Source organism: Austrofundulus limnaeus, unplaced genomic scaffold (assembly GCF_001266775.1).
Source record: "Austrofundulus limnaeus strain Quisiro unplaced genomic scaffold, Austrofundulus_limnaeus-1.0 Scaffold337, whole genome shotgun sequence".
NCBI lineage: Eukaryota > Metazoa > Chordata > Actinopteri > Cyprinodontiformes > Rivulidae > Austrofundulus > Austrofundulus limnaeus.
This window is the reverse complement of record NW_013952739.1, coordinates 173863-196779: the sequence shown is the minus strand read 5'-3', so window position 1 is coordinate 196779 and position 22917 is coordinate 173863. Positions and strand designations below refer to the sequence as shown.

At 42.2% G+C, this 22917-nt stretch overlaps 1 protein-coding gene and 1 long non-coding RNA gene across 8 annotated transcripts in view; one reads left to right on the top strand and one right to left on the bottom strand.

Annotated features, from left to right (window-relative positions):
• Positions 1-19422, top strand: part of myt1la (myelin transcription factor 1-like, a) — a gene marked incomplete in the record, with an annotated part of 43788 nt that extends 24366 nt beyond the window's left edge. For 4 of the 7 annotated variants that reach the window (XM_014022644.1, XM_014022642.1, XM_014022639.1 and 1 more), the window contains 14 exon segments: positions 688-798; positions 1449-1669; positions 1900-2174; positions 2343-2567; positions 5553-5680; positions 8116-8184; positions 8904-8966; positions 9135-9218; positions 11171-11392; positions 11466-11584; positions 11673-11776; positions 11935-12078; positions 14427-14489; positions 17837-19422. In XM_014022644.1, coding sequence (XP_013878098.1) covers positions 688-798; positions 1449-1669; positions 1900-2174; positions 2343-2567; positions 5553-5680; positions 8116-8184; positions 8904-8966; positions 9135-9218; positions 11171-11392; positions 11466-11584; positions 11673-11776; positions 11935-12078; positions 14427-14489; positions 17837-17977 — 1969 coding nt within the window. 7 annotated transcript variants of the gene reach the window in all.
• Positions 19423-20513: 1091 nt separating this feature from the next.
• The window catches only part of LOC106527673 (uncharacterized), a 16805-nt gene continuing 14401 nt past the window's right edge, over positions 20514-22917 (bottom strand). Inside the window, exons 2-3 of the long non-coding RNA XR_001311416.1 lie at positions 21778-21843; positions 20514-20711 (exon numbers count right to left, since the gene is read on the bottom strand). This is a non-coding gene — a long non-coding RNA (uncharacterized LOC106527673). The remainder of the gene's footprint in view (positions 20712-21777; positions 21844-22917) is intronic.

The window sequence follows — 22917 nt, the reverse complement described above, 5'->3', positions numbered from 1 at the left end:
CAAGCAGCTGATTGGATTTAGTGGACTTAAGGTATGTTTTAGCCCCTCCCTCTTTAGAAAGTGGAAGGAGCCCACAGCAGCACTTGCTGATCACTGAGAAAAGTGCTGTCGGTAAAGTCTCCAAAAGTCTCCAATAATGCTAGAAATAGTTCGATTTGTCATTAGTCACGTTTTGGAAAAAGTCTTAGAGGGGTCTGAAAACCCACTAAATCTAGCAACAAAATCACTAAGTTGGCAGCACTGGCCTGGATTGCTGCTACATCCTGCCTTTCCCCTTTCTGCCCCACACAAAAGGTGGTAATCCTGGTGGCAACCATTAACTCAGGAGATTCTCTGATATTACCCAGCATGCATTTCTTCCTCCTATGTTTCCATCATGGCTGTCCCATAGAACCTTTATGTCATCTGTAATGTTTGATGTTCAGGAGGATTCAGTCAGAGGGTTGACAGGAAACAGGAAAAGGTTTGGACCTGGAGTTTCAAAACAAAGCTTACAATTACTCTTCAGAATACATGTTTGTTTCAGTTATGCAGCAGTTTCGATTATTACAAAATTAAGACCAAGATTACTTTTGGTCTTTCTGCAAGAAAGTTGGTACAATGTAGCTGTTATGTTGTGTGTTTATGTACAAATGTGTTTTTCTGTACAGAGGGTAATTGTGTTTTTTTCTCTCTTGTCTCCATCAGTCTCTCTGGTTGTCCAATTGCTGCTGCAGAAAAGATGGCCAAGGTCCATGAAAAGACTTTTTCATCAGATGGCAGCAGTAAAACCAATCAGACATCAGACCGTGTTCTCAGGTACTGCCCCTTTGAGCCAAATATAAAAAATTACATTTTAATGACAGTGCTGTGTTCTATAACCAAAAATATTTGTATTAATATCACAATAACAAAATATTATTATGTGTTGTTTTCAAAATTTGGATCAGATCTTTAGTGTTTTGGTCTTGTTTAAAAAAACAATTAATGTGGAAACTGAACTTATCTTATTTTATCTGCTACAAATTTGGAAAAGAATGGTACCAGGAGGTCCTGAGTTGTCACTAGAGATACTGAAAGAAATAAAAGGTCCTAATGATAAGACAGAACTTAGCGCATCCCAAATGAGGGTGAGTGTGTTGGAGTTAGAATTTGGTGGGTCTTGTACGTTTGAAGGAGGCTTTTTAATCTAAAAATGAGTGAGTAAGAGTTTTAACTTCTTTGCTTTTAGGCTGTTTTTCTAATAATTTTTTTTACATGCCATAAGTTATTGTGTGTTAAATGAGCCTTTTTCTACAAAACTATTTTAGCAACATTAGTGCCTTGCCTCAGATTTGTTCTTACCTCACTACACTGATGCTGACATCAGTTGATGGCTGTTGATAATAACAGGAAGTCCTGGTTCTGATTTCAGAAATGTAAAATCACGGATGCTGACTGGTGCCTCTTTGATGCTGATTGCCTTTCAGGCCAATGTGTTTTGTCAAACAGCTGGAGATTCCTCAGCATGGTTACAAAAACAACGTTCCCACCAGCACTCCTCGGTCCAATCTGACCAAAGAACTGGAAAAGTATTCAAAGAACAGCTATGACTACACTGGCTATGATAGCCATATGGGTGGCTATGGAAAGAAGGGCTCAACAACCAAGTCCCACCATGGGCGTGACACCTCCCCAAATGGGTATGATGGTAAGAAAATGAGCAGTCATCAGTACTGATTCAAGACGAGTTTTGAGTTTTTGCTTTAATTTTACTCTTCATTTGTTCATTTAAAGCTTAACGTAGTCCTGTCAGGTGGATTTATTGTGTTTATAGCAGAAACTGATGCAGACATTGCTGGAGCTATTTCCTTGAGTTTGCTTTTTTTTCTTGGACTGTCTCTGATACTGATTTGTTTGCCTGTCTGTTCATTGGTGCAGCGAAGCGTTACTGTAAGATATCAAGCCCTGCTAGCAGCACGACTAGCAGCTATGCTCCGAGCAGCAGCAGCAGCATGAGCTGTGGAAGAGGAGAAGGAGGAGGTGCTGGAGAAGGAGGAAGCAGTGCAAGCAGCACCTGCAGCAAGAGCAGCTTCGACTACACCCATGACATGGAGGCCGCCCACATGGCGGCAACAGCCATCCTCAACTTGTCGACGAGGTGCCGAGAGTTGCCACAGGTTTTGGGAGGAAAACCCCACAACCTGCTGAACCAGGTTAATCGAGGACTATGAGTGTTTATTTGTGTAGCATCATTTACAAATAGAGTGGGCCAAGAACCCAGCTTTGTGGAACTCCCAAAGATCATCAACTGATTTTAAAAGATGTTTAAAGAGGACTGGAATTTATATATACGTATAAACCTTCTTTATCTGTCCTACTAGAGTCCAGGTGAAGATGCAGACAATGTTGAGCCAGTTGATATGGCAGGTCAACCAGGTGGTCCGGAGGGAAGCGAGACGGTGCTGACTCCCCTGCAGCCAATGTCACCCAGGCGTCAGGCTTTGCTCAACAGCCACTGCTACCAGTTGAGTGATGCCGACTGCTGGGACCTGCCGATCAACTACAACAAGGTCAAAAAGCTGGGAGATGAGCAGGAACACAAGGAGGTAAAGAACACTTTTATCATGAATCAGAGGAATTTATAACCTAAATTATGGGGTTATAGTTTAAAACTTTCTGTTTAAATAAAACAAATATGTGGGTTAAAGTCATCAGTAATGTAAGAGATGATGATTTGTCTATCCATCCATCCATCCATCCATCCATCCATCCATCCATCCATCCATCCATCCATCCATCCATCCATCCATCCATCCATCCATCCATCCATAGGGGCAGCAGCTTGAGCAGAGAAGCCCAGACCTCTCTTTCCCCAGCTAATGCTTCAGCTCTTCTGGGAGGATTCTAAGGTGTTCCCAGGCCAGTCGTGAGACATAGTCTGTCCTAAGTCTTCCTCTGGGTCTCTTCCCAGTTGGACATGCCTGAAGCACCTTCTCAGGGAGGCGTCCAGGAGTCATCCTTAGCTAGATGCCCAATCCACCTCAACTGGCTCCTCTGGATGTGGAAAAGCATTGGCTTTACTTTGAGTCATTCCTGGCTTACTGAACTTCTCACCATATCTGGGAAAGTCCAGCTACCTTGCGGAAAAAAATAATTTTGATCAATTTTATCGGTGATCTTGTTCTTTCGGTCACTAAGCTGCATTCACACCAAACGAGTTTTGAGCATCAGGGGCATCAAGGTTTACATGCAAAGTCTATGGTGGATGCACGTCAAGCAGTATTGAGAAGTGCTGCGGCGCATCTAGCATGATGAGAGCGGCGTGATTTGAGCGATTCGAGTCAAACGCTGGAGTTGGAAAACCTGAACTTTTCTGAATTATCTGGTGAATTAATTGTGAATTTATTATCTGGTGAGCGTGACATGCTCTTGCTCTCAATAAATAAAGCAAAGCCACTTTCTTTTTTTTATCCGCCATTAAACAGAGACCAGCAGAGGAGGTGAAAAAAGGTTATTGATGCACTTGACACGCATCACCCGCCTCAAGAGCAGTTTTGACTCACGTACGACCTCAAATTGCACAAGTGTCCAACTTGACGCTGAAATCGTGTTCGATGTGAACGCAGCATAAGTTTGTGGCCATAGGTGAGGGTAGGAACGTAGACCTACCTGTAAACAAAGAGCTTTACCTTACAGCTCATTTCCCTCCTCTTCACCACTACCTCTTTCTGACTGAAGATGATGGCCTCAGATTTGGAGGTGCTGATTCTCATCCCAGCCGTTTTACACTTGACTGTGAACCACTCCAGGGAGACCTGAAGATCACATGCATGATGATGCCAACAGGACCACATCATTTGCAAATAGTTGAAATGGAAACCTGATGCCACCAAACTGGACTCCTTCCACCCCTTAGCTACTCGGGAAATTCTGTCCATAAAGTTTATTAACAGAATCTGCAACAACGGGCAGCCCTGGTGGAGTCCAACACCTATCTTGAAGGGGTCTGACTTGCTTCTGATTTACTTCTGGCAAAGTTAACCAAACGCTCACACCACTTGTATGGAGACTGAATGGCCCATAACAATGGACCCACAATCCCGTACTCATGTAGTACCCCCCACATTGTACCTCAAGGAACACAGTCAAATGTCTTCTCCAAGTCTACAAAACACATGTAGACTGGATTAGCAAATTCCCATGACCCCTCAAGGACCCTAGTGAGGGTAAAAAGTTGGTCCAGTGTTCCACAGCCAGGACGGAACCCGCATTGTTCCTCCAGAATCTGAGGTGCAACTATTGCTCGAACTCTCTTCTCCAGTACCCCTGAAAAGACCTTACCTGGATGCTAAGGAGAGTGGTGCCCCTGTAAAAAAGCACACCCTCCTGTTTGAAGAGGGGAACCAATCCAGTGGCACTGCCCCCAATGTCCACACGATGTTGCAAAGGCATGTCAACCAGGACAGCCCCACAACATCCAGAGCCTTGAAGAAATCAGTCACCTCAGCTGCAGTTATGGACAGACCAACCCCGAAATCCCCGTACACAGCTTCTTTTATAGAAGACGTGCCAGTGAGATTGTGAAGGTTCAAGTATTCCTTCCTTCTGAGGTGGAGCTTCAGCTGCCTGATGGTTTGCCAGAATCTCCTCTGATTTGATCGAGAGTCTTTGTCCAAGGCCTCACTGAACTCTTCCCACATTTGAGCTTTAGCCTCAGCAATAGCTAGGGCTGTGGTCCACTTGGCCTGCCGACACTCCTCACCTGCCCCTGGAGCCCTACCAGCCATTAAGGCCAGATAGGATTCCTTCTTCAGTATGACAGCCTCCCTAACCCGGGGTGTCCACCACTGAGAAGCACCAACAACACTGCAGCCACAGCTCAAGGCAGCTGCCTCGACAACTGAGGTGCAGAACATGGCCCACTCAGATTCAATGTTCCCAGCCTCAGCTGGGATGTAGTTAAATTTACCTGGAGGTGTTCTGGCAGGTTCTTCTGCCAGCCATTCTCAGCAAACCCTCACTAATCATTTGGCTACTGCCCATGGCAGCATGCACCTGATTCATAGGGCCACTCATGCATGTGGTGGGCCCACAGGAAGGCAAACCCATGAGTAGACCCCCCAGCCACCAGGCACTTGTCAATGACCCCCTTCCCCAGGCCTGGCTCCAAAATGGGGCCCAGATGACCTATGTCCAGGCAAGGGACACTAAGTTCCTTGTTTTTGTACAGTATGTCCCTATGAGTGTTTATTTTCTCTGAGACAAAATTACAGCACTCATAAACAGGCTCAGATCCAGTTCAGCCTATCAAAGCTCAAGAAACAAAACAAACAGTCTTTATGGTTCTGATCTGATCAAATTGGGTCTCAGCAGTTACAGCTGTGACTCAGTCTGATAGTTTCATTATTTGAATACATTATTTTTCTGCAGCACATTTCTTCATTTGTCTTAGATTTTCAGATGGAAGATGTTTCTTTATATCATGAAATTTCGGTATTAAAGTTTTCATTACAAAAAAATTTGATGGAAAGAACGGCAAACTCAGTTTTTATCTCACAGTGTTTGTTGTGTTTTTTTTGTCAACCCTCCAGGAGAAAGATGAGATAGATCCATTCCAGGAGCTGCTGGATGAGCAGTGTCATCCAGCCAAGGTGACCACACCAAGCCCCAAACACCACAAGTATTCACCCTGCAAGGACAGCAAGAAAGAACTGATCAAGTAAGGCAAAACTGAACCAGAACTTTGAGGCAAAAACACTGATCTGAACCCTGAAAAGAGATTGATCTTTAAATTAAAACATCTTTATCTATTACGTAAGCTTCAACACAATAAAGGTTCAGTATCATTAACTTCAGGTACATCACTTGTAAGTGCCCATCCATTCATCCTTGGTAGTCTCCTCCCAGTGAGATGTGACCAGGAGGCATCCTAATCTGAACCACCTCAGCTGACTATGAGGAGGATGAGCAGATCCACTCCAGGCTTCTCCTGGATGATGGAGCTTCTCTCCTCTCTGAGCCCAGCTAACCCACAAAGGAAGCTCATGTTAGTTTCTTGGAGCTGGGATCTATCAGTCTGTGTAAATGTCTTTGTATTATTTTGTATTTCTGTTCCCCTGTGTTTCAGATCATTCCTATTTTCTCTCCTCAGTCTGCCTTCAGTGTTTTTCTTCTTCTGCCTGCCACCCCTCACCTGTCTCCAATCCATCCCTCCTTGGGTGTTGCTAATCTCTCTCCGTCAGTTTGTATTTAATTGGTCTCTTGTCACTATTTCCTTGTCTGCTCATTGTCTTATCTTCCCTGTCACTGTTCCTTCCCTGAGCAGTTTATATTCTTTTGTTTGTTTGCCACCATGTCGGTTTTTGGTTCTATTTTATAAATAAATAACTTTCCTTTACCACCTTGTGCCAGCCTGTATTTCTGGGTCTATCTCCTTTGAGAATTGGTCAGGATCAGTTCTGTCCAATCCTGATTTAAGTCTCATGACCATAAGTGAGGGCTGGAATGTAGACAGATAGTAAAGCCAAGCTTTTTCTTCCAGTTTAGCTCCATCACTATGACAGACCAGAACAACACCCTCACTTCCCTAAACCCAGTGGAAGTGTTCCAGTGGTTTTACAGTTGAGAACTATGGCCTCATACTGAGAGGAGCTTATTCTCATCCCACCTACTTTCCACATAGCTGCGAAAAGCCCCAGTGAACATCAGTAGAACATCCATCTGCTGGTGGGAAAGGAGCCTGAGTTTGTGTATGATGTTGAGCGACACCAAGTTGGACTTACCTTCACACATATCTTGTTCTTTAGATCTAGAAGTCACCTCCTTTTAGAGGGACTGAAGTTTTTCATTCTCTGGAGTTACCCAGGGATAGAGGCCTCAGGCAGGTGTGGGATTACCCACAAGCCCCTAGCTGAGCCCTTCAGTGCTGAAGTTTTTCCCAGTTAATTATGGGGTTGACTCTGTGTCTTTGACCTAGCTAGGCTCCCTGTTCGTGAGATTTTCAACTCACACCTTTAGAAAAGTTTTTTCCACTTGTCCCAAGCGATGTCTAGAACATGGAATTTAAATAGACCATGTTCAGGGCCTCTATTTACAGATGCAGCTTCTAGAACCTGTTGCCAGAACGGCATTGTTGCCTGTTGTGGCAGAAACTAGAAAATTAGTTGATGGACACCAGTGATGTTGGGGGTTGTCAAGCTGAAATAGGAGGCTTTCAGGGCTTGGTAGTCCCGGAGGGCTCCTGAAGCAGCTGATAGGTACAAGATGTTCAAAGTGACTGCAGCTTCTGTGGTAGCCAAAGCAAAATACTTGAGCAGGGTAGAATGTCCGATAAACCACGGAGAAAGACTTTTGATTCGTCTCAAGGAGGTTTTGGCATACTGTTGAATGACTCAAAAAGGAAAGGAGGGCCCCACCTACATTGTGCTTGGTTTTGGTTGAGAACTGCTGACCCGTACTAGAGACAATGCCAGACAGTGGAGGAAACACTAGGAGAGCTACTTCATTTGGTTGCGATGCCCACCTTTGATGAGGTAGTATCTGAGGAGTCGGGGAAAGAAAAAGCCATTTTCATAGTGGAGGTCACTCAGGTAGTCAAGCTCATTGGAGGCAGAGCACCAGGGAGAACAATAGATGCTGAAGGCTCTGAACATTGTGGGATTGTCATGATTGACAAATATTCCAGGCTGCATGGAGAACTAGAGATGATCTTCCACTCCACTGGGGGATAGGAGTGTTTCAACTATGGAGGGATCACACTTCTCAGCTTCCCCAGGAAATTTCCTCCAGGATGTTGGATGGGTGGCCTTTCTTGATAGCTGAACACCAGATTCAGAAGGAGCAGTGTAGCAGGTTTCTGTCCTTGCTGCGTTCTTGAGGGGTTCATAGATGTTTAACTGTCTAGTCTACATGTGTTTTGATCTAATAAAAGATCACCACAGTGTTGAAGCACGTTGGGGATTTTGTGCGAGTGCAGGGTTTCAAGGTCACTTTTAAAGACTATCTAGTTCCTAAATAAAGCAGAAGCTGGGTCTGCATACTTGATATTCATTAAACTGGGTTTGTTCCTATAAAATGTTGGTGTTTCCATAAACTGGGTGTTTGAAAATGCTGGTAATACTTCAGAAACAATTCAAAACATTTCTTCTTCTGCAGTTTGTCAAGTTGTGAGCTTTCCGATAAGAGCATTCGTGGCATCTTGACAACCAACTCACAAGATTTGAAGTGAGTCTTTAAAAACATCACATATCTCTGAAGAAATGTGTCTCTTGACCGACCAACCGAGTGACTGACTGAGTGACTGACCGACTGATCAACCAATAGAGTGACAAGCTAAGTGACCAATTGACTTAGTGACCGACTGAGAGACCAACCAACTGATCAAGTGACTGGCTGTGTGACCAACTGAGTGACTAAGTGACTGACCAACCAACTCAACTGAGTGACTGACTAACTGACTGACCAGCTGAGCGACCAACTCAGTGACCGACCGACCTACTTAGTGACCGACCAACCGACCAAGTGACCGACCAAACAACTGACTGACCAACGAGTGACCGACAGTGACTAAGTGACCTACCGAGTGACCGACCAACTGACCCGCTGAGTGACTAACTGAGTGACCAACAGAGTGACCGACCAACTAACTGACCGACCAAGTGACTGACCAACTGACCGAGTGACTGTGATTGACCGACCAACCGACCGATTGACCGGCCAACCAAGTGACCAACCAACCGATTGGCTGACCAACCAAGTGACCAACCAACCGACCGACCAAGTGACAAAGTGAGTGACCAACTGACCGACAAACCAACCGACTGACCATCTAATGGACCAACCAACCGAGTGACCAAGTGACTGACTGACCGAATGAGTGACCGACCGAGTGACCGACCGAATGACTAAGTGACTTTCTGATGATGGTGGTGTTTGTTGGTCAGGTGTCCCACCCCTGGTTGTGATGGATCAGGACACATCACTGGAAACTATGCCTCCCACAGGAGGTAAGGAGAACAGCTGTTCAAACCTGAAGTTCAACCTCAGAATTTCAAAACAGCAAACATTTTATTTGTTATAACAAATTATTTTGCTATTTTCACTGTTTTTCTGTTGTTTTTGATTTTTTCATTCTACTTCAGTTCAGAACGTTTATCTGTATTTCTGTCTCACAGTCTCTCCGGTTGTCCTCGAGCCAAGAAAACTGGCCTGAAAATTCTCCACAGCAAAGAAGAAAAGGATGAACAGGAGCCAATCAAGTAGGACTTTTCATTTTTCAACATTTTCACCATCAGGTAGAATGTCCTAAAACTGTTCTTGTCCTGGTCTAGGATTAAATCCCAGACTGGGTTAAATTCTCAACCAGAAATACAGAAACAGTCTGAGGTATAGTCCTCCTGTTAGTTCCATTGAGGTGTACCTTCTGTTTGTTCTTTCTCTGAGATGTACCTCCTGTTGGTATCTCTTCTGAGGTATAGTCCTCCAGTTAGTTCCTCCACTGAGGTGTAGTCCTCCTGTTGGTCCCTCCTCTGAGGTGTAGTGCTCCTGTTCGTTACTTGAGGTGTAGTCCTCCTGATTGTTCCTTCTCTGAGGTGTACCTCCTGTTGGTTCCTTTGAGGTCTACCTTCTGTTGGTTCCTTTGGGGTGTAGTCCTCCAGTTGGTTCCTCCTTAAAGGTGTAGTCCTCCTGTTGGTGCCTCCTCTGAAGTGTAGTCCCCTTGTTGGTTCTTTTGAGGTGTAGTTCTCCTGCTGATATCTCATCAGAGGTGTACCTCCTGTTGTTTCCTCCTCTGAGGTGAAGTCCCCCTGTTGGTTCCTCCTCTGAGGTGTACCTCCTGCTGGTTCCTTCTCTAATGTGTACATCCTGCTGGTTCCTTTGAGGTGTTGTTTGTTCATCCTCAGAGGTGTACATCCTGCTGGTTCCTCGACTAATGTGTACATCCTGCTGGTTCCTTTGAGGTGTACCTCCTGTTTGTTCCTCCTCAGAGGTTTACTGCCTGTTAGTTCCTTTAAGGTGTACCTCCTGCTGCCTCCTCCTCTGAGGTTTATCTCCTGTTGGTTCCTTTGAGGTGTGCCTCCTGCTGGCTCCTCCTCTGAGGTATACCTCCTGCTGGTTCCTTTGAGGTGTACCTCCTGCTTGTTCTTCCTCTGAGATGTACCTCCTGCTGGTTCCTCTAGTGTATGCATCATGCTGGTTCCTTTGAGGTGTTCTTCCTCAGAGGTTTACCTCCTGTTGTTTCCTTTGAGGTGTACCTCCTGCTGCATCCACCCCTGAGGTTTATCTCCTGTTGGTTCCTTTTGGGTGTACCTTCTGCTGGTTCCTTTGAGGTGTACCTCCTGCTGGTTCCTTTGAGGTGTACCTTCTGCTGGTTCCTTTTAGGTGTACCTCCTGCTTGTTCCTCCTCTGAGGTGTACCTCCTGCTGGTTCCTTTGAGGCGTACCTTCTGCTGGTTACTTTGAGGTGTACCTCATGCTGCCTCCTCTGAGTTTAATATCCCGTTGGTTCCTTTGAGGTGTACCTTCTGCTGGTTCCTTTGAGGTGTACATCCTGCTGGTTCCTCATCTGAGGTGTACCTCCTGTTGGTTCCTTTGAGGTGTACCTCCTGTTGGTTCCTCATCTTAAGTGTACTTCTTGCTGTTTCATTTGAGGTGTCCCTCCTGCTGGTTCCTTCTCTGCAGTGTCCCTCCTGCTAGTTCCTTTGAGGTGTACATCCTGCTGGTTCCTCCTCTGAGGTGTACCTCCTGTTGGTTCCTCATCTTAAGTGTACTTCTTGCTGTTTCATTTGAGGTGTCCCTCCTGCTGGTTCCTCCTCTGCAGTGTCCCTCCTGCTAGTTCCTTTGAGGTGTACATCCTGCTGGTTCCTCCTCTGAGGTTTACCTCCTGTTGGTTCGTCCTCTGAAGTGTACTTCCAGCTGGTTCCTCCTCTGAAGTGTACGTCCTGCTGGTTTCTTTGAATTGTACCTCCTGCTGTTTCCTCCTCTGTGGCGTACTAGCTGCTGCTTCCTCCTGTGTTTTACCTCCTGCTGGTTCCTCCTATGTGGTGTACCTCCTGCTGGTTCCTCCTCTGAGCTTTACCTCCTGCTGGTTCCTCCTCTGAGGTGTACATCCTGCTGGTTCCTCCTCTGAGGTGTACTTCCTTTTGGTTCCTGTGAGGTGTATCTCCTGCTGATTCCTTCTCTGACATAAATCTTCTGCTGTTTCCTCCTGTCAGATGTCCAGTCCCCGGCTGTGATGGACAGGGTCATGTGACGGGGAAGTATGCCTCTCATCGCAGTGCGTCTGGCTGCCCCCTGGCAGCCAAGAGGCAGAAGGACAGCTACGTGAATGGCTCTCAGTTTGTCTGGAAGTCTGGGAAGACGGACGGGATGAGCTGTCCGACTCCAGGCTGTGACGGTTCAGGACATGTGAGCGGCAGTTTCCTGACCCACCGCAGGTCAGCCACCTCCAGAAGCTTTATTCCTTTTTCTCTACATTTTGTTGATCCTGATATAACTCCTGATGTCCAGATGTTTGTATCATCCACTTGTCCTCAGCCTCTCCGGTTGTCCTCGTGCTACATCAGCCATGAAGAAGGCCAGGATGAGTGGCATGGAAATGCTGACAATCAAGCAAAGAGCAAGCAAAGGTCTGAGACTAACCAAATCTAAAGTCTTCCTTAACATTTTCCTCTTGTCTGAAGAGAGAACTCTAAGGGAAAATCTGATTGGTTACAGGAATTGAAAATGATGAAGAAATCAAACAGCTGGATGAAGAAATCAATGATCTAAATGAGTCCAACAGTCAAGTGGAGTCAGACATGATAAAACTGAGGACACAGGTGAAACCAACTTTATTTCTTCCATCATTCTGTGAAGAGGAATTGTCTGGCTGTTTTTTAAAGTCTGAAAATGACACGTGGAAAATTTGACAAAGACATAAACCTTTTTAACTCTATTTTTAAGTTCTAAGAACATGTCCTCATGGTGTCCTTGTCAGATAACCACCATGGAGACAAACCTGAAGTCCATTGAGGAAGAAAATAAGGTGATCGAACAGCAGAACGATTCACTCCTGCATGAACTGGCAAACCTGAGCAAATCACTGATCAACAGCCTGGCAAACATCCAGCTTCCACACATGGTAAGACAGCAAAGACTTTCCAACCCACCCTGAAACCATCAACACAAACCCACACACCTGTCCTTTTACATCACACAGCTTCAACACATGGTCAGAAGGACATGACACATCTAACCTGACCAGTCAGTCAGTCAGTCAGTCAGTTTGTCAGTCATTCCATCAGTCAGTCAGTAAAAAAGTCAGTTAATCAGTCAGTCAGTTCATCAGTTTTCATCTTCCTTTTTGTAAAAACTCTTTCTTCCACTCACTTTTTTCAAATTGAACAAGATTCGTTTGTTTTATCTTTAATCAATGAATGTCATTTTTCTACATCAGCTTTTTTCTGTTTAGTTTTGTGCTTTTATTTTTCAAACAAACCTTGTTGTTTTTTTAGTTTGGCTGTGTTGGAGTCATGATGTTTGAGCGTTGGAAGACTAATTGGATAATCTTTTGGAATACAGCAGAAAAAAATGACTATGTGTCCTCAGCTCTGTCTTATACCCTTATATCCAGACAAAAAGTAATTTCCATCTTGTTTTGAGACTGATTTCTTAAGCAGGAGCAAAATGAGTTAGGTCAGTATGGAGCTAAATTTGGGTCATAAGTTTTGTTCAAAATAAAAAAAAATTTGAAACTGAAAAAAGGAGATTTGAAATTGAAAAACAATTTTGAAACTGATAAATAATATTTGAAACTGAAAAACAATGTATTAGAATCTGGAAAAGTTTTAAACATCTTGTCTTTTCAGTTTCAGCTATTTTTTTCAGTTTCAAATATATTTTTCCAGTTTCGAAATTATTTTTTCAGTTTCAAAATTGTTTTTCAGTTTCAAATCTCCTTTTTTGAGTTTCAAAATTTTTTTTTATTTTGAACAAAACTTATGACCTCAATTTAGCTCCAGAGTTCAGGGGTCTTCAGCCTTTTTCAGTCTGAGACCCCCAAACTGATGAAGAGATGGAGCAAGTAAAATTTTTCATTACAGTTTTATGGTGCGGTGTGAGAGTCAAAATTAAGAGTATTGCTTGACCAGCGGTTGCTACATGCTTATAGCAGGAGGCTATATCTGTTCCCATTCCAGCTATTGATCTGATTAATGATAGGCTGGCACTGGGAACTGAGCAGCTAGCCCTGCTAACTGAGGCCAGTGCTGGTGTTAGCATGGAGAGGATAGCAACTAGCATGCATAAGCTTTAGATAAGGGAAATTCTGCTCTAGATTAGCATTTCAGCCTTAATACAAGATCAAAAATACTTTTCAGCTCGATATGATTGTAAGACTTGTTTAGATGGACGATTTTTTCAGTGTTCAAACCCAGAAAACATCAGATCTGGACCTTCAGTCCTAATAAACCACCAGTTCTAGAGCTACAGACTCGGTAAACAGAAAGCATCCTGCAATCTCAGTTAGATATCAGACCTGCATGGTAAACACAGCTTGCCTAAAATGACTTGTAAATGACTTCTTAAGGTGGACTGAAATGACTTATTAAGGTGGACAGAAATAACTTGTTAAGGTGAACTGAAATGACTTGTTAAGACAGGCTGAAATGACTTGTTAAGGTGGACTGAAATGACTTGTTAAGGCAGATTGAAACGACTTGTTAAGGTGGACTGAAAAGACTTGTTAAGGCAGGTTGAAATGACTTGTTAAGGTGGACTGAAATGACTCATTAAGGTGGACCGAAGTGATTTGTTAAATTGGACTCAAGAGATTTAAGGTGGACTGAAGTTATTTGTTAAGGTGGACAAGAGATTTGAGGTGTACTGAAGTGACTTGTTAAGGTGTACTAAAGTGATTTGGATTGAAGTGATTTGTTAAGATAGACTGAAGTGACTTGTTAAGGTGGAATGAAGTAATTAGTTAAGGTGGAATGAAGTGATTTGTTAAGATGGACTGAAGTGACTTGTTAAGGTGGAATGACGTAATTTGTTAAGGTGGAATGAAGTGATTTGTTAAGATGGACTGAAGTGACTTGTTAAGGTGGATTGAAGTGATTTGTTAAGGTGAACTGAAGTGACTTGTTAAGGTGTACTAAAGTGATTTGGATTGAAGTGATTTGTTAAGATGGACTGAAGTGACTTGTTAAGGTGGAATGAAGTGATTTGTTAAGAAGGACTGAAGTGATTTGTTAAGAAGGACTGAAGTGATTTGTTAAGATGGACTGAAGTGATTTGTTAAGAAGGACTGAAGTGACTTGTTAAGGTGGAATGAAGTGATTTGTTAAGGTGGAATGAAGTGATTTGTTAAGATGGACTGAAGTGACTTGTTAAGGTGGACTGAAGTAATTTGTTAAGGTGGACTGAAGTGATTTGTTAAGGTGGACCTTCTGCATGAAGCTAATAGACTTCTCTGTACACCCTCTCCTGTAGAGACCACCGCCTCAGAAAGAGACCCCAGTAAAGATTAACGGCAGTTTTCAGATGCTTCCCAGAGTAAGAGATCTGTTTATGCTTTATCCAATTATCCTCCTCCTCTGAACACTCCATCACCCCTCCCTTCACCTGTAAGTCATTTCAGGCTCAGTGTTGCACTGTAAGTTTTGTGGAAGTAAACGCTGTGTGTGCTCTCCTTCTCTGTTTGAAGTTATTTTTATTGTTTGATGTAAATGTCTTCCTTCATACCCCCACTCAAACCATGTGTCTGAACATGTTGGTTCTCAGAAGAGGGTCTTTTATCCTTGAGATGTGGGACAGCAGAGTCTGGTCCTGACTCAAGCCTACTTCACACTCCCTCTGAACTGCTGAAGTCGGCACAGATCGTCGCAGCTTCATGATGAAAATTACGTCACTGTGTTCTCAGGGTCGACTCGCCACCCCTTTTGGCACAACCCACCGGCAGAACTTTTTATCCCCCTCCCGCTATGACGGTAATGTGTGATTGGTCTGACGTTCGTGGGCGTGTTTGTTTGTGCTGAAAGTACTCGGACGCTGCATTTTGCTTCAACCACTCGGTAAAATAAAAACAGGAAAACAACTCACTTCCAGAGCCCACTGTTGGAAGCAGACATTTATAAAACCACAAAAAAAAATCATGAATAGAGATAAATCAGACGTTGTGCACAGACGAATCTGACTGATTAAAAACTGTGGAGCTTTAACCGCGACAAATTTGTGGATAAATAAAGTCGGGTGAGTGACGTAGCTCAGACTTTCTTTTACTCGTCGTGGACTCCAGTGGGAAAAAACCCATGCAGTGATGTATGCTGCAGTGGGAGGGGTTTCCCAGGCGCTCAATGCGGTGTGTCTCCGGGGCTATGAAAGGTGTGTGCAAAAACGAACTCCAAACAACCACGTGACGGCGCACCATCTGTTCGGCTTCAGAATGAGTATGTTCCAGGAGCCATGAGTCTGTGGAGAGGAACATTCCTCACTGCACTGAGCTGCAGATACACTGCTAACGTTGGGTTTGGAGGTTCTGGTTTTAGGATGGACCAGCCTCTTTCTGAGGGTCCTGTTGGGTTTGAAATGTACCAGGAACTTCCTCTGAGTTTCTCAGATACTTCAGCAACATTCAGAGTGATGATGGTTTTGTGTTTGTTCTTCCTGTTTTGGCGTTTGGATGTCGTTGTTGATTTGACACAAGTCCAGTTAGGATCTCCAGGTTTGGAGAGCATCTCTGATGTGTTTCCGTCCCTTGCTGTTCCTTGCTGTCTTCACGGAGACATGTTGGGCCAAAGAAGTAAAGTTCCAATGACAGTTTGTGTTCCAGTGAGTGGTGAGAGTCAAACAGAAGGTTCTGATCTGTGTCAGCAGGTTCTCTGTAAACATCAGTGCTGAGGCTTTCATCTCCTTCCATGTTCATCAAACAGTCCAGAACAGGCAGCTTGTTGTCGTTGATGTTTTTTCTGTAAATATGATGTTGTTGAAGTCTTCTGTTCCTTTAGTTTGGATTTTGATCTGGACCCAGACCCTCGATTTATACTACACGTGGTTCTGCTCTGTTCCTGCTTTATACAGCACAGCTGCACTCCGGTTTGGAGCACCGAGGAGTTCTGAGAAGTATGAGCAGGAAATCAAGATCACACAATAAATCCAGTGAGAAATATGGAAATCAGAGCAAAATAATTAATTCTGGAAAACGGACTCCAAACACAGTTGAAACAGCATCACTGTTGTATCATGTGTACACATACTGTATGCTACATGTTGCAGTCGGCTTCCAAAAAGAATTCCACATTTTGACTGCAAAATGACTTGAGCGGAACCGCATGTAGTGCAAATTGAGGGTGATGGACCTCAGTCTTTCCTGCACTTATTTCAAAGTTAAAGCCAGTGTTTACAGACTGGTTGTTCCATTGATCTCCAGTGTGATAGACTGTGGTCCACCTCTACATGGACATGGAACATAGAACTGGACTAGAATGAGGGAGCAATACTGAAATGTCTTCAGCTACAGACGTCCAGTTGCGTTTTTATTTTTTCAGCAGTTTTGCGAGTGCCACATCCTGAACTGTTGCTTGCTTGATGAATAAAGAGAAATATTGTTTTGGTTTAATGTTGGGCTGCAGGTCACATTACCCAGTCTTCCTGCAGGTTTTAGGCATAATGCTTCAAAACACTCGGTCTTAGTCTCTTGTCCAATTGGACAACACCAGTCTCCAAACAACAGAAGGCCAAAGCAATGAAACCTGAAGGCATGTGACTGAGTGGAGTGGCCTGAGGATAAGAGCTGCAAGCTTTGTGTTGTCATCATAGATACAGCTTCTCCTGCCTGAAGTACTTCTTAATGTTAACCTGAGTGATGGATCCACGGGAACTATCAGCAAATGAGATTGCCAAACAGTAATGGCAAATATACAACTTGTGAGACAAACTTACAATAAAATCTACCCTGACAGACTGAGGTCTAAAGGTTCTGAGGTTCTCAGGAGATGAAACTGTTACCTCCTACTGAAGCCATCTGTCAGATAAACCCAGGTTTGGTTCAGTTTCCATGTTCTCAACATCTCCACCATCTGCAAACCATCCTTTCAGTTATTATTATTTTGTTTGTTTTGTTTTCGGAAACCTTAAGGGCTCGACACACGGGGAGCGACAAACTACAGCGATTACTGACTGTCATCACAGCCAGGGTGAAACCCGACACATGGGAGGCGATAGCGATGGCAGCGTTGTGAATCACACTCTCAAGTTGCTTGTCTTCACAAAATTTGATTGGTTCTTCTACTGCCTCTTGTAAAGGTTATTGGTGGTTCACAAAAAAGGGGTGTGTGCATTACGGACGTGTAAACTAAACAAATCTTGCGATGCTAATGATATTGAAAAACAAACACACACCAAGATACAATTTTATGAGGAAAAACTTACCGGATAACTTCACCCTGGCACCAAAAAATTCCCTCAAAGCTGCCTTTAATCACTTGGTGAACGTGTTGGCTAACTGCAGTGTGTAGCATGCTCTCTGCTCATTGGTCAGTCAATGAAACCCTCTGATTGGTTGTACGCTAAGCAACGACAAAAGTTGAACATTTTTCAACTTTCATATGTCGCATCGCAAGCTAGCGTGTGCATGTCTACGTGTACGAGCGTGAAATTTCACATGCACTATTTTCGCCGGTCGCTTAGCTGGAGGAGGGCAAGCGATTGTCTCATCACACAAGCTCCATAGGAAATGAATGGAGAGCGAGCGACGCCGCCTCCCGTGTGTCGAGCCCATTAGTCTGCTGCTGAGTTTTAGATGATTTGTAAAACATGGAGCATTTTAGTGACAGAGTGATGATGATTGTCTTCATTCTCCAGTCGCCTGTTTTTTTTTTTTTTTTTTGTGGTTTTGTTCCCAGGAACCGATGAACGAACAGAACTTTGACGCATATGTGAGCACTCTGACTGACATGTACACCCACCAAGATCGGTACCAGAGTCCGGAGAGCAAGGCACTGCTGGAAAACATTCGACAGGCTGTTCAGGGCATCCAGGTCTGATTCAGACCCAAACAAAAGTAGAACCAAGCTTTTTTTTTCTGCTGCTGTTATCCTGGTTTTATTCTTTTAACTCGGACATATCTATTTTTCTGCCTTGCTTTGGAAAACTTGATATAATGTGACGTACAGATTCTCACACCCCAGTGAAACTTCTTCTCCATCAAGGTAAATTGGGCTTTAATGAGTTAAACTGGGAGCAGGAGAACAATCACTTCATTTTAATGTTTGAATGTATGAAAAGGTTTCTGTGAATCATCAAACCGAAGTTTAGGAGAAGAACCTGAACATCCAGATTTCATCACAGGATATGTTTCTTGCTTTTATTTTGAAGAGGACAGGAAGTGTAGGAGACAATCTGCCATCAGTTCCTTTGGCTTCATCAGTTGTGACTGTAAGAAGACGGCCTTCAGCAATATGCCTGTGATGATGTTTGATACTTCTTTGATGTGGGATACAATCTGTATGTTTGGGAATATGCAATTTCTTATGACTTTAAAGAGCCAATAGATGTTTTTATTGATGAGAAACGTGTTGAGTTTTGTATAAATCTTTTGCTACGTTCATGTTTTAAGAATCAGACGCTTTTGTTCCCATGTTCTGATGTTCTTCTCTGGACTTACAGGGTCAAGCATTCCTGAGAAAATGACATCATCCTCCAGAAAACCTCTTTCAGTTTGCAAATTTTGGGTTTGAATCCCAGAACTGTAAAGTCAATCAGTTTCATGAACGCACTTTGTGGAATCATGTCATGGAGCTCAAAGAGAAGCTCCGCCTCTCGTCTCCTTGTATGGTCATCTTTATAAAAGCTACAGTTGTGTTTTGTTGTGAAACCACAAAAACAAATGTTCAGGGTTTCTCTTTCAGCACGTTTCATAAAGATGAGTAACGTCTTCTTCTTACAGCTGCATCTCCACAGAGGACAGTCTGTCTCCATGTCCCAGCATGCTCCTCTGTCCCCCCAACTCTCTGCAGACCCTCCTTCACCACATCGATCTCTGTGGTCTTCCTGTTCCTCCTACATGGCAGCTCCATATTCAACAGCCTTTGACCAAAGTGTCAACTGTCCCTCTAGACATGTCCAAACCATCTCAGCCTTTCCTCTCTAACTTTGAGCTGTCCTTCTGATGGACTCATTTCTAATCCTGTTGGTTTTACTCCCTGAACGACTCCCACCTCCAGCTCTTCTTCCTGTTTTTTAGTGATGTTCGATATTGCCAATTTTGTTACCGATACTGATACCAAGTAAAATGTGGCTGGTATCGGCGATACTGATCCGATACTGATACTTCGTGATAACACACGTAGTGTGTCTGGTAAATCTTAAAAAGTAGTGTTTTTCAAATAACCACTTTATAAATAATACATGACATAGTAATTTATTTAATTTAAAAGTCTTTCTAACCCTAACCCTACATTTGTTTAGCACAATTTTAAATTCTTATTCTAAAGAAATATAATAATTTTTGAATAGTAAATAAAAGTGAGAAAAAATATTCTAAAAGTTGTTTCTTTGTATATTTTGTAGCATTGTTTGTGGGTTTGCAAGAAGGTCCTTGGCCAGAGCTAATGCTGTTTGGGGGGCCATGGCATGAAAAAGTTTGGGAACCCCTCATCTAGAATGTAATTACAGACAGTCAGACGAAGCAGATTTTATGTTAAAATGACCTGCCGTACATCTACAGACTGAGCGACTGACTGAACACGTGCCACTGTGCTTGTGTATTGCTCAAGCGGAAGAAAAAGTAGTTCCCTCCAACCACATATGATTAAGACAAGATTTGAATAGTTTAGTTGTTTTCTATTATCCTGTTGATTTACATTATGTGAAATAACTAAAGTATCAAAGTATCGATATTTTGATTTTAGTATCGATTCTAGAACATAAATTCTTGGTATCGGTAGTATCGATATTTCAGTATCAATCTGCACATCACTACTGTTTTTCTGTTCTGTGAGACATCCTCTCAGGTCTCCTCCTGTTTACTTCGCTCTTTATACCTCGTACCTCCACCTCCTGTTCATTTAGGAAACATCCCCCAGCTTTCACTTTGGAACATGGTGGAGGAAGAACTTTCCTGTAAATTAAATGTTCTTGGCTCAATTTTCAGAGCTAAAAAAAAATAAAAATAAAAAGTCTTTTAGGACATTAAACATTTAAGTCTGTTTGGAAGAAAAGTAAGAAGAGATTCAGTTTGGAAACTAAACAGTTTCCTGTTAGAAAACATTTCACACATTTTGTGCTTCATTTTAAATTACAAATTATTTTTTTTAAGAAAAGGGATTCGTAAAGTAAAAATTCAAGAAAATCGAACATGAACCTGAAGGTCCGGTTCAAACAACAGCAAATACATTTCAATTCATTTATTTGTGAACAGAACCTCATGGTCCTAGAGTTGTAGAATTTCAAAAAGCTGATTCTTTACTGTTATTTTTAAGCTTTTTGATTTCAGCTGTTTTGAAGGACAAACAAACTGAATCTTTCTTCTTTATTTTCCTGATGACATAAAGCACAAGAATTCAGACACAGCAGAGATTCTAATGTCAGAGAGAAAAGTGTATTTATGTAAAGACTGGTGCCACACCTGAATGATGATGACTTTTCTACATGTTTCTCTTTTCTGAGCACACAGCATGAGTTTGTGTTCATTTGTGATGTTTGTAGACTTTTTCTCATGTTGCTGTTGGTATCTGTGGCTCTGAATAAACCTGCTGGTACATCAATCCATCAGTGTGTCTGTGAATTTAAAACCTCAGCATTAAAATACAGGAAGCTGGAAATATGCTATCATGACTGTAAACATGTTAGCCTTACTATAAACAGGTTAGCATGACTATAAACACATTAACAGAAACATAAATGTGTTAACAGATGTATATGTTAGCCTTACTATAAACAGTTTAGCATGCATATAAACAGGTTAGCATGATTAGCAGATTAGCAAGGAGAGTTTTGCATGTTTATTTCACTTGGGGTTGCCACTACAAGTATAAACAGGTTAGCATGACTATAAACAGATTAGCACGATTATAAACAGGTTAGCTTGAGTATACACAGGTTAGCATGAGTATAAACAATGTTAGCATGACTATAAACAGATTAGCATGAATATAAACATGTTAGTACAATTATAAACAGGTTAACATGAGTTTAAACAATGTTAGCATAAGTTTAAACATGTTAGCATGATTATAAACCTTTCAGCTTGAGTACAAACAGATTAGCATGAGTATAAACACGTTAGCGTGACTATAAACACATTAACAGAAACCTAAATGCGTTAACAGATGTATATGTTAGCCTTACTATAAACAGGTTAGCATGATTAGCAGATTAGCAAGGACAGTTTTGCATGTTTATTTCACTTGGGGTTGCCACTACAAGTATAAACATGTTAGCATGACTATAAATATGTTAGCATGACTATAAACATATCAGCATAAGTATAAACATGTTAGCATGATTATAAACCTTTTAGCTTGAGTACAAACAGATTAGCATGAGTATAAACACGTTAGCGTGACTATAAACAGGTTAGCATGACTATAAACAGGTACATGACTATAAACAGGTTAGCATGAGTATAAACAGGTTAGCATGACTATAAACAGGTACATGACTATAAACAGGTTAGCATGAGTATAAACAGGTTAGCATGACTATAAACAGGTTAGCATGAGTATAAACAGGTTAGCATGAGTATAAACAGGTTAGCATGAGTTTAAACACATTGATAGAAGCATAAATGCGTAATAGATGTTTAAACATGTTAACATGCTGGATTAGAAAACAAACATCAGACCTTCGCTCGAGATACAGCAAACAGAGACAACGGAGGATGGATGCTCCACAAAAAGGACTGCTGACTCTGGAACAACAAGTGGTGACGTTTTTACAAAATAAAGACATTAACATCCAACCTGAGGACATTTCTGTTACACCTTGCCTGTTCAATAATAATAATTTAAATCATCTATTGTTACCAGTTTCATTAGTAGGAAAGTTGATAAGGCAAGCAAAAAACCAAAGAGAACAAATGTTTACACTAATGAACAATTGACTAAAAAAACGGGACCATCACAGATGAGGCTGTTGAAAAACAGAAAAAGATAGTAGCAACTTGGACATGAAATGAAAACATTGGGATCAGAGCAAAAGAATGGTCTCAGGCTAGAATAATAAAATAACTGAAGCATTTAGATGAGTTCGGGGGTGGGGGGATAACAAATAAAAATGACTAAAACAACTTGAAACAGAATTTAGCATAAATAAAATATATAAAATATACAAATGAACACAATGGATAGTTAAAATATGACTACATACAAAGACTCAGAGTCTTAAATATATAATGTAGATGATGTGATTAATTTAATTTGTCCTGTAATCAAATATTGTGAATATTATAGTAAGTAGTAATTTAATAACACTAAAATGACAAAAGGTTTCTGTATTATTCAGTGCTCCTGTACTGTCTCATGTGTTTTTTTCCTGATGGTGGACGCAGTTCCGTGTCCACACACTAGAGGCGCTACTGAACCAAACAGGAAAGTTCCGCATGAGTTCGAATTCTTTTGTTCTTTAAAAAAAAACTAAACAATCCTGCAGAAAAATCCTTTCAGTTGTGATTTTCTGCTACGGAACTCGCGAGGGATTTATTTTTTTTATTTTGTGTTCCCATGCAAAAGTTTGTTTTGTATTAAATGAATTAAACCCATAGACTTGAATAAATCAGACTTTTATTTTGAAATATCCGGTTACCAAAACAGGACGTTTCCCATCAAGTTCGGGACATTTGGTGTCTGCACAGATCAAACATCTGCATATTAAATATCTTCATCAAGTGTGTTTCTGTGATACATTTATTCCAAAGATGAAATATTCGGCTCGGTGAGCATGTGAATAAACCTGCAACCACAACTGTACGAAACAGCTTTTTGCG